Source organism: Somniosus microcephalus, unplaced genomic scaffold (genome assembly GCF_052327205.1).
Source record: "Somniosus microcephalus isolate GS21.2 unplaced genomic scaffold, FLI_Smic_1.0 unresolved_chr1, whole genome shotgun sequence".
Lineage (NCBI taxonomy): Eukaryota > Metazoa > Chordata > Chondrichthyes > Squaliformes > Somniosidae > Somniosus > Somniosus microcephalus.
The window spans coordinates 73,771,642-73,783,453 of record NW_028225179.1 but is presented as its reverse complement, the minus strand read 5'-3'; the positions used below and the strand labels follow the sequence as shown (position 1 = coordinate 73,783,453).

At 42.6% G+C, this 11,812-nt stretch overlaps 1 protein-coding gene across 1 annotated transcript; it reads left to right on the top strand.

The window, feature by feature from the left end:
- Positions 1 to 2,064: 2,064 nt before the first annotated feature.
- Positions 2,065 to 10,939, top strand: LOC147095493 (putative G protein-coupled receptor 139). The gene is made up of 2 exons (XM_085973966.1): positions 2,065 to 2,197; positions 9,618 to 10,939. Exons 1-2 carry the CDS (start codon positions 2,098 to 2,100, stop codon positions 10,547 to 10,549), a joined length of 1,032 nt encoding a protein of 343 aa, XP_085830092.1. The 5' UTR covers positions 2,065 to 2,097; the 3' UTR covers positions 10,550 to 10,939.
- Positions 10,940 to 11,812: the final 873 nt, after the last annotated feature.

The window sequence follows — 11,812 nt, the reverse complement described above, 5'->3', positions numbered from 1 at the left end:
ATTCGGCCCCTCGAGCCTGCTCCACCATTCAATGCGATCATGGCTGATCATCCAAATTCAGTACCCAGTCCCTGCTTTCTCCCCATACCCCTTGACCCCTTTAGCCTTAAGAAATATATTCAACTCCTTCTTGAACACATTCTCTAGTCTACCCATCCTCCGACCCCCATTGCTTCTCTCTTTCCTCCAGGTCCCAATCTTCCCCTCCAATCTCATTCTCCAATCTTCCTTTCTTCCACCGACTGCCGAGGCCTTCACTGATTATATAAGGGCCTTGGAGTAGGTGCAGGGCAGAATCACCAGAGTTTTAGCTGAGCTAAAAGGGTTAAATTATGATGTCAGTTTGCAAAAATATGGTGTCCATTCCCGTGATTAAAGCAGATTGAGGGCTGATCTGTAAGAGGTACTTAAAATGTCAAATGATTCCATATGGTAGATACCGGGAAACAATTCCCTCTGGGGCAAGAATCATGAATAAGGGGACATATTGTAGAACTCGATACCACAAGCATTAGTTGAGTCGAATTGCATAGATGTATTTAAGGGGAAGCTGATTAAACACATGAGGGTTAAATAGCTAGAAGGTCATGGTGATGTGGTGAGAGGAGACTCGTGTGCAGCAGAAACACCGGCATGGACCTCTTCGGCCGAATGGCCTGTTTCTCTGCTGTATATTGTAAGTAATTCTATGCAATAAGCTTAACATTAGACTTCCGTCATTCAGGAGCGAAATGAAAGTGCTATTTTTCACACGATGGCTGATGGACATTTGAAACTCTAATGCATAAAAACCTGTGCATATTGGGATCATTTGTAGCTTTCATGGCTGTTATAAGGTGAGGATATGAAGAGATAAGTAGCAAATTGTTGTAAGGTGAGGATATGAAGAGATAAGTAGCAAATAAGGGGAAATGAAACTGAGCTGCAGATCAGCCATGATCAAATTAAATGTTGGAGCAGGCCCGAGACACTGAATGACCTGCTCCTGGTTAATGCACCTGTGTTCCACGGCCTGACATTCGGTAATGTCACTGGAAAGATCAAAGTTATACTACCGGGAATGAGTAATGATAGAAAATAATGAACTGAGCAGAAACTCGGGATGGAGGTTTCCACAGAGATTCTGCTCCAAATGTGGCCCAACCTATTTCAATATTGTACAGTACACTATGACGTAAGAAAACTACTAGGCACTTGGTCTAAGCGAAAAACAAAGCTTTAATCAACTTTTTACAACATGGAGGTCTAGTTGTGTACTTCACTAATTCCTGTTAAGAATGTCCTGCGCAAGCTGGGCCCATGCCCAAGTATTTATTCTCTCCCTGGACAGCGCCACCCGTAGGCCGCTCTGTATTATTTCATAAGCCTTTCTTGCATGAATGACTTATTCATGTTACCCTATACCTGGGTCAGCCCTCTTAAAACTGAAGGGGATCTGTGTTAATATTACCTGTAACCTTTATAGAATGCGGATTTCAGTGAAACTGAGGATGTTTCGAGCCCGTGCCGATGGTTACATCTTTCTACCTGAGATTTTAGACTTATTTTATGCCAGGTGTTTGTGCAAAGCCCGAACTCTTCCCGTCCTAAAGACATACATTCCTCATTCAATTGCCTTCCTAAACTCCCACAGTCAAAGGGATGAATTTGGAGCGCCGGGGGTGGTGTAAACATTGAAAACATTTTGAGAATTGGTGGAATTCAGTTGGTGCATCGACAGGAGGGAAACATGCGACGTAACAGAGGGGAACCTGAAGCTGCTTCTGTTTAAGGTGTTTCAGCGATGCCGTCAGAGCCCGGCTTTCAGTACATTGACAGATAGAAATGTGAGCAAAATATTATTCCAATCTTTGGGTGGTTTCATTTCAGAACACTTGCAATATCAATTTGGATGTAATTCGTGCAGCACAAACATTACAGTGTAGGGTGTTGACGCGATGACCAAATGACTGGAAGTAATGTCCATAATTGAGCTGTTTCCTGATCCCACGGGAAATGTCCATCAATTATAAATAAGGATTTTCCCTTAATCTTTCATCTCACTGATTCAGTTGAGCCGTGTCCAGTGCCAAAAGTCACCATCATTTCTCAGACAGAATGAGAGTTCCGTTCACCGCATATCCATTTACTGTGTTACCGCCAGTTCTACAGGCAGTAATGATTTACTATCCAATTATAGCAGCTGTTGGAATCCCCGGTAAGTGATTATATTCCATTACTAAAGTTGTGAATCAGGGTTAACTGTTTTTCTGCTCTTATGTCGGTAACTGTCTTTTTTTCACTTTTTTTCCCCAAGTCAATTGCAAGGCAGAAATTTAATGACTGTATTTCTGCTCTACCTCGTTCGTTGACAGGTCACTTGTTGAATTCTTAAAGCTCTTTATACCCCCATAAAAACTGCAGATTATTTTCTTAATTTAATGTCTTTCCAATTATTCCATTTTAACTGAGAACCCGTGCAGTGTGTGAATCAATGCAATATTTTAATTCCACTCTTTCCATGGCCAAACAGTTTTTCTATCTTCCAATTCTTTCCGTTAACACTCGATAATATTGACAAGAACTATATTTTACTGAACACTCACTGTGTTGTAAAATTCTCCCTCTGATTCCCACTGGAGACCGATCCACTGACGGCTACTCCTGGACATATAACTGGGAATCCGGACAGTCAGGACTGGGATTTTTTCAGTCCCATTAATCAGAATCTTGCCGCTGTTCTCCCTCTCTTTCCAGCAAAGAGCTGCATATCATTTCTGGTGATCACAATCCATGCCGAGGGTGGGTTTGTGCTCCATGCAGAGACACAGGTTCGCCCCCTGATTTTCTCCCCTGACCGGGCTCCAGCCTGTTCTCAGACTCCTGTTCACACACCAGGCGGGCATTGTGCTGCCTTCAGCCAGCGGGAGGCAGCTGCTTTTTTCACATCCCTTCCTGCAGCGCTCCAGGTCAGACCGGGAATTCAGTGCAATGAGAAAGCGATTGGAACAACGCAGCGGCGCTCTGTGAAACAGCTCTGTGCTTGTCCACGTTTGAGAAACCCGTATATGTATCCACCATTCAAATTTTACAAATAGCACCAATTAGATGTCTGATTATTGTCCCTTTATACTAACCGGGCACAACACCTGTTGCACACTTAGCAACCCTGCCCACCCATTCAAACCGCAGCTCCATACAAATTCAATTTAATTTCTCTTCAGTGTCTGTCTCATCCACTATCCCTGTAACTGAATTCCTCCGCCTGTCAACTCCCTTTATGAAGACACCTCTCCCGCTCTGTTATCTCTGTTCCAATGCCTTCTATTTAATCTTGTATCTATGGCGCCTCGTTCTTGAACCCACATCTACCGGAAATGATCTGCTTCTATCTACCTTCTACAATCCTTTCATAATTTTAAACACATCTGTCATATCGCCCTGTAAGCTGTCTATGTTACATTCTTCAACTTCACATTTAAAGTTCAGTGTGACAGAGCCCGGGAGATGAAATCGGTGTTGTTTAACACTTAAGTTACCCCTGACTAAATTTCCACTTCAGTTGGGAAGCTGAAATCTCACATTCAGTATAACGGGTCCCACCACCCGGTGCTACGAAACCCCTTCCAGGTTTCTGTTTGATGAAATGTGCACCGCAGGATAGATGAATTGGCCCAGGAGGTGCTTCAGCGCAATTTCATCAGACTGATACAAGGTTTTAAAATATACAAACACGAGGACAGGTTGCATAACCTTGGCTTGTATTCCCTTGTGTTTGGAATGTTGAGGGGGGATGTAATCGAGGTATTTAAATTGATAAAGCGATTCGATAGCGTAGAGGCAGAGAAACTGTTTCCTATGGTGGTCTAATCGAGAACGAGGAGGCATAATCTTCAAATTAGAGCTATGACATTTATGAGTGAAATCAGGAAACAATTTTTCACACAAGGGGTAATGGAAATCTGGAATTCTTTCTTTCAAAAATCCTGTCAATACTCGGTCAATTGTAGTTTTCAAGAGAGAGATCGATAGATTTTTTTAAGGTAAGGGTATCAAGGGATATGGAACCAAGTGGGGAAATGCAGTTAAAGTACAGATCAGCCATGATGTAATTGAATGTCGGAAAAGGCTTGTGGGGCTAAATGACCTACTCCTGTGTCCCTGTGGTCCTGTGTGTCAAGCACCCCGAGTCAGCATCATTTGTATAATGGGAGTTCCATTAATCGCAAGCCCATTCTCATTGTGACTGAATCCGCTACAGGTACAAATGTTGTCCGATGTTATTCTTGCAGGCCTTAGAGTTTCCAGCAAGTCATTGTAACCGGTTACTGATTGAATACATCCGAGTCTCGCTGTATTACTGCTCTCCTTGCGGGCCTGGCTATTCACTCTGTCAGTTCTGAGGTGATTATTTTGCTGATTTGTGTCAGTTTCTCAAATTCCGAGAATATCTGGCCTCCTTTTCCTCCAAACATTAAGGTATGATTATTGATATTATAATGTTATTTTAAGCACGAACAGACAATCTTATAACGTTCTTCATTGAATGTCTCAGAGCGCTGCTGCTCTAAGTGAGAATGAGCACAGCATTCAAACAGTGGGATGTTGTTAAATTGTGAAATTGTTCCAGTTAATCTGTGGCAACGACAGCGACCTCTGGCTAATAGAAATATACAAACTTAGAAGATAGGATCAGGTGTAGGCCATTCGGCCCCTCGAGACTTTTCCACCATTTAAAGAGGTCATGGCTGATCATCCAATTTCAGTACCCTGTCCCAGCCTTCTCCCCATATCCCTTGATCCCTTTAGCCTTAAGAAATATATCTAACTCCTTCTTGATTATATTTAATGAATTGGCCTCAACTGCCTTGTGTGGTAGAGAATTCCACAAGTTCACCACTCTCTGGATGAAGAAATTTCTCCTCAACTCAGTGCTTACCATTATCCTTAGACTGTGACCCCTGGTTCTGGACACCCCGCCATTGGGAAATTCTTCCTTCATCTAGTCTGTCTAGTCCTGTTAGAATTTTATAAGTTTCAATAAGATCATTCTTCTAAACTCTAGCGAATATAATCCTAATCGACCAACCTCTCCATATACGTCATTCCTGCCATCCCAGGTATCAGTCTGGTGAATCTTCGTTTTATTCATGTTGACTTTGCCCAATCCTGTCAATGTATTCCAAGTGCTCTGCTATTACATAATTTATAATGGACTCTAGCATTTTCCCACTACTGATGTCAGTCTATAATTCCCCTTTTTCTCTCAACCACCTTTTTTAAATAGTGGGGTTACATTAGCTATCCTCGAATCCATGGAAACTGCTCCAGAGTCTATAGAACTTTGGAAGATGACCAGCAATGCATCAACTGATTCTAGGGCCACTTCTTTAAATGGCAATTCCTTTGCCATTTCTTTGTTCACCATTATAATTTCCCCTGATTCTGACTGCAAGGGACCTACGCTTGACTTCAACAACCTTTTCCTCTTTACATATCTAAAGAAGCTTTTACAGACAGTTTTATGCTCCCTGCAAGCTTACTCTCATAATCTATTTTCCCCCTCTTAATTAATCCCTTTATCCTCCTTTGCTTAATTCTAAACTGCTCCCTATCCTCAGGTTTGATGCTTCTTCTGGCCAAATTATATGTCCTCTCCTTGGATCTTATGCTGTCCCTTATTTTCCTTGTTAGCCACAGTTGAGTCACCTTTTTTGCTATATTGTTATGCCAAACAGGGATGAACAAATTCTGTGGTTCATCCATGCGACATTTAAATATTTGCCATTGCCTATCCACTGTAAACCCTTTTAGTAGCTTTCCCGAATCCATCCTATCCAACTCGTGCCTCATACCATCATAGATTCCTTTATTTAAATTCAGGACCCTAGTGTCTGAGTCAACTACTTCAGTCTCCAGTTTAATGAAGAATTATATCATATTATGATCGCTCCTCCCCAAGTGGACTCGCACAAAAAGATTGCTAATTAATCCTTTCTCATTTCATAATACCCAACCTAAGGTGACCTGATCTGTAGTTGGTTCCTCGACATTTTGGTCCAGGAAACCATCCTGTATACACACTAGGAATTCATCCTCCACAGTATTGTTACTAATTTGGTTAGCCCAATCTATATGTATATTAAAGTCACCCATGATAACAGTTGTGCCCTTATTGCACGCATCTTTAATTTGCATTTAATGCCATCCCCAACCTCAGCATTACTGTTTGCGGGTCTTTATACATCTCCCACTAAAGTTTTCTGCCCCATGGTATTTCTCTGCTCTGCCCATACAGATTCCACATCATCAGAGCTAATATCCTTTCTTACTATTGTGTTAATCTCCTCTTTAACCAGCCATGCTACCCCACATTCTTTTCCTTTTTCCCATCCTTCCTGAATATTGAATGCCCCTGGATGTTGAATTCCCAGACTTGGTCATACTGGAGCCATTTCTACGTAATCCCAATTATATCATGTCCATTTACATCTATTTGCACAGCTAATTCATCCACCTTATTATGAATGCTCCTCGCATTAAGGCACAAAGCCTTCAGGCTTGCTTTTTTAACACCTTTAGTCCTGTAAGAATTATTATTTACTGTGGCCCTGTTTGAGTTACACACTTGATTTCTCTGCCTTCCACTTTTGCTTTTTTACTTCCTGTCTTTTGTTTCTATCCTTGCTTCCCTTTGCTCTACCTCCCAGCACAGGTTCCCAACACCCTGCTATTTTAGTTTTAACCCTCCCCAAAAGCACTAGCAAACACTCCCCCTAGGGCACCGGTTCCGGTCCCGACCAGGTGCAAACCGTGCAGTTTGTACTGGTCCTACCTCCCCCAGAACCAGTTCCATTGTGCTAGGATTTTGAATCCCTCCCCCTTGCACCATTACTCTAGCCACGTATTCATCTGAAATATCCTTCTATTTCTACTCTGGCTAGACTGAGATTACTACCTTTGAGGTCCTTTTTGTTAATTTACCTCCTAACTCCCAATATTCAGCTTTTAGGACCTCATCCCGTTTTTTATCTATATCGTTGATACCTATATGCACCACGACAACTGGTTGTTGATGCACCCCCTCCAGAATGCCCTGCAGCTGCTCCGAGATATCCTTGACCCTTGCACCATGTTGTCCTGCCGACTTTCTCTGGTTACTTTGTCTCCCTCACCTTTAACTGAAACTGCTGCTGCTCAGTAGTAGCGCTCCCCATCTGAGTAGGCAGTTGTGTGTTTGGGTCCCTGTCGAAAATCTAGGCTGACATTCGTATGTGCTCTCTTTCCCATGGGACTGTTTCGAACAAAGTACCCCTCAGCCAACACCAGTTAAACAGATGCTCTGTTTTGTGGGACCTTGCTGTGTGTATATTCACATTTATTTACATTACAAGGTGGTTGAGAGGTTGTAGTAACTATCTGCTGACAGACAGTGAAGGCCCATATTAACACTGCTGGAGTGTAACTTAGAAGTGTTATATTACACAGTATTTCTGGGAAATACTGTTGTGTTGTGAAGGAGTTCCTGAAACCACAGTGCTGATGTATTTATTCAGAGCTGCATTAGTGCACCGAGTGAAGTTATGGCCTGTGTCTGCAAATGTCCACGAATATAATTTTGCAGTCAGTTAAAAAATAGTGGTTTGATGAGTAATGTATAGGGTGAAATGATTTCAGCTATTTTTATAAGGCTGTATATTTTAGATAAATTCATTACTGTTAGGTTTTACTAATTCAAAGTGTTGGCAACATTCGCAAATATTATCCCCGCACATCCTCGCAGGGTCAAAATCTTGGAACTCCCGACCTAACAGCTCTGTGGGAGCACCTTCACCACATGGACTGCAGCGGCTCAAGAAGAAGGCAACCCCAACATTGTCAAAAGCACAGGGCGTTACATCTCATCTCTGATTCGTGGTTACTTCATCCTTCTGTCTCAGTACTGCTCCACTATGCTTCTGTATCCATGGTATTCCCTCTAATCACTGAACACACACACACACTTAACTATATTAAACATATACACGCCTAAAATCATGTGATATAATTTCCATCTAAGACTCTATTGTCTAAACACAGTTACACAGGAATACAGTTAATTAACTCTACACCACCTGCCTCAGCTTTATCATGTTCTCTATTCAACACAGAGATTTCTCTGGCATATGTTGTACTCCATCTCGCACTCCCTGTCTGTCTCTCTTTCTAAACAAATTAAATCATGACACTCTTTACACACCATCCAAAGGGGTTCGAGTCAAACTCTTCTGAATATGTCTTACATTGTTGATTGAATGTTCTGGAAGGTCAGTTAAATATAATGTCGCATTTCCCCTGGGAGGTAGTTATCGACAGGCTACCACACCAGGGGGGTAGATGCTCCATATTGCTGATGTGTCAGATTAATATTAGAGATGTATTCGGCCAATTCAGAGTAAGACCTTTCCAATCAACCTTTCTGAAGCTGATTTCCAGCCGGTAATGTGTTTTTCTGGGTTGGACTGCAGCCTATGTTGTCACTTGCACTGGCCTTTGCTGCGGTCTCGAGATCGCCGCCACCACCTCCCTCTGAAGTTTCCTGCATGATCAGAGGTGACACAAACGAGGTAGGGATTGTGCCCTTGTTCCATTGTGCACTTTGGAATGTTCTTTTATTCCAGGGTTCACAGAATAAGGTAAGTTTATTTGTTGCTGCTCAAACCTGACCTGCTCCCCCTTGTAGTCATTGATAGAGTTTGCCCAGATGATGTTGCACTGTTCAAGGCACCAATGAAAAGACTTGGGATTTCCCGCGAGGTGAAGTCGATTGATCAGGTGAAATGTTCATCTGGCGGTTTGTAAACAGAAACTGCTGCTGCTTGGCTGAGTTCAAACATAACAATTCCCCTGTTACCATGGTGTTTGACAGCTGTTTTTTCAATGGTCGTTAGTCATAGCCTCCAGTCTGAGAAGACAAAATGAGAACGCTGAGCCATTTCTGACCCATGCCTGGTATCTACTGCCCTCTCCTGGCCACGGATCCAAACCCCGCCGCTTGATCTCACCGTCAGTGGTCCCCCTTTAGTATTTACTGCATTCGGCCAGTCTTCATTCTCGCAGCTCCTCACCCATCATTTATCTCCCAATATATAATGGAACATTCATTACTTATTTTCAATTAATTTTGGTATGTTTTCTTTTCATTCAATCTTCTGTCACTGAACAGCAACTTGTTATAATTATTTATAACTCATTATCTCGCTGTCCATTTACCCGTACAATTAAAGGACCGTTAATTTACTCGGAGCTCCACCAGGTTTCCACTCCACTTGCGATGAAGTTGCGGTGGCGGGAAGGAAGCAGCTCTGATGAAATTCCCACAGAATCTATTTTGTTCATTGTTTACTATTTGTTGAAGGCGTTTATTTTCACTTATTTACTTATTTACTCCACACTTATTTACTTATTTACTCCACGCTCACATATACTTAACATTGCAAATTTGTGAAAATCATTTTCAACTACATAATTCTAGCAGCGGTAAAGAGTTCAGTTCCCACCCCCAGATCCTGCAGTAAAGTACATTTCACACCAAATACTGGCTCTTCTGCTGTGACCTAAAAGTTGATTCCTTGTTTCTGTTTGTTTCCCATTTACAGCTAACGTGATGACGATTGTGATCCTGTCCCGGGGAAAGTGCGGTCTCTCCAGATGTATCACCTGTTATCTGGTGGCCATGTCGGCGGCGGATCTACTGGTTATTATCATTGATGTGATACTGTTTCGGATTAAAGATTATTATTTCCCTACTAACTTCCTGTTCATCACAACTGTGTGTTCTTTCCACACTGCCCTGATTCATGCAGCCACAGATATTTCTGTCTGGTTAACAGTCGTTTTCACTTTTGATCGTTTTGTTACAATTTGTTGCCAGAAGCTGAGGAGTAAATATTGCACTGCAAAAACTGCTGCCGCGGTTATAGGAACCGTGTGTCCGCTGTTCCTTCTGAAAAACATTCCCTGGTACTTTGCATTTGAACCCTACATTACAATCGACAATGTACCCTGGGGCTGTCATGTAAAAATAGAGTGTTACACTGTAACTGTGTGGGTAGCATTTAGCTGGATCCACCGCTGTTTCACCCCACTGCTACCAATATTCTTGATGTTGCTGCTCAATGCTCTGACTGTAGGACACATTTTGGCGGCCAGTAGAGTCCGCAGTAGGCTGAGGGGCAGCAAGAATGATGTGAAGCACAATGATCAGGAGATGGAGAACCGAAGGAAATCCATTATCTTACTCTTCGCTATATCCGGAAACTTCATACTGCTCTGGATGGCGTATGTGATAGTTATCTTATTAATGCAGATTACAAACCATTATTATTCAACAGGTTTCAATGACCTGATGTATATCGCAGATCAAACCAGCTACATGCTCCTGCTATTGAGCTGCTGCACAAACACATGTATTTATGCAGTGACCCAGACTAAATTCAGAGAGGAGCTGAAGATTGGGATTAAATATCCACTGAGAATAATTTTTAAATTAGTTAAGCAAAGCAAAGAGCGGAGTGATTACCAGCATTAGATCTGCATTGCATCTCATATACCATCCTATGTTCTTTCCATCTTTCACTGAAAGCCCATCAGGCTCCATCTCTGTCCCAGGCTTCTCCAGACATAACGCTGGCAAATATCTGACAAGTACCGCGTTTTCTTATGTCAGAGTCAGTGAGCAAGGTAGGAGAACTATCCTTATCTGGATGGTAGGCTATAATAGCGGCAGGGATTACTTCGATTAAATTATATTCCTGGACACAAAGAAATACAAGGTTGATGTGAAAATGAGATATTGATTGCTAGATCAACGTCGGAAGATGTGGGAAACAACAGGGGAGGGTGAAAGGAGAATAAGCCTGTCTGTAATTATTATGTCATAATATAATGAAGTAAATGATAACTGTGCTGTGTGACAGGAGATTAATAAACAGATCATTAAAACAATCAGCATATGTTATCTTTGAACTTTTACTTTCTCATGTTCACGAATGCCTTCTCCATCACCTTCGGCACTGCATATTTTATTTTAACTTATGCGATGTTGTTTCCTGTACCAAGTCCCCTGGACTGGTGTCAAGGAATTGTATTGTTTCCAGAAGTGAGTCAACCATCCCGGTGTCTGTGAACAGTTGTGTTTCCAGTAGTGAGTCTCCTGATGCAGTGTCTATGAACAGTGGTGTTTCCAGTCGTGAGTCCCCTGTCCCGCTGTCTATTAACAGTGCTGTTTCCAGCAGAGATTCCCCTGTCCGGGAGCCTATGAACAGTGGGGTCTCCAGTAGTGCGTCCCCTGTCCTGGTGTCTATGAACAGTGCTGTTTCCAGTAGTGAGTCCCATTTCCCGCTATCTGTGAACAGTGGCATTGCCAGCAGTGAATCCACTGCCCCGGTGGTTAATAATAGTGGTGGTTCCAGTAGTGAGTCCCCTGTCCCTGTTTCTATGAACAATGGGGTTTCAAGCAGTAAGACCCCTGTCCCAGTGACTATGAACAGTGGTGTTTGCAGTAGTGAGTGCCCTGTCCCTGATTCTATGAACAGTGGTGTTACAAATAGTGAGACCCCTGTCCCGATGTCTATGAACAGTGGTGTTCCCAGTAGTGAGTCTCCTGTCCCTGTTTCTATGAACACAGAATCACAGAATCACAGAAACCCCACAGTGCAGATAGAGGCCATTTCGGCCCATCGAGCCTGCACCGACACATATCCCACCTGATCCCCGTAACCCCTGCACCAACACATATCCCACCCTATCCCCGTAACCCCATGTATTTAATCCCCCTAACACTAAGGGTCAA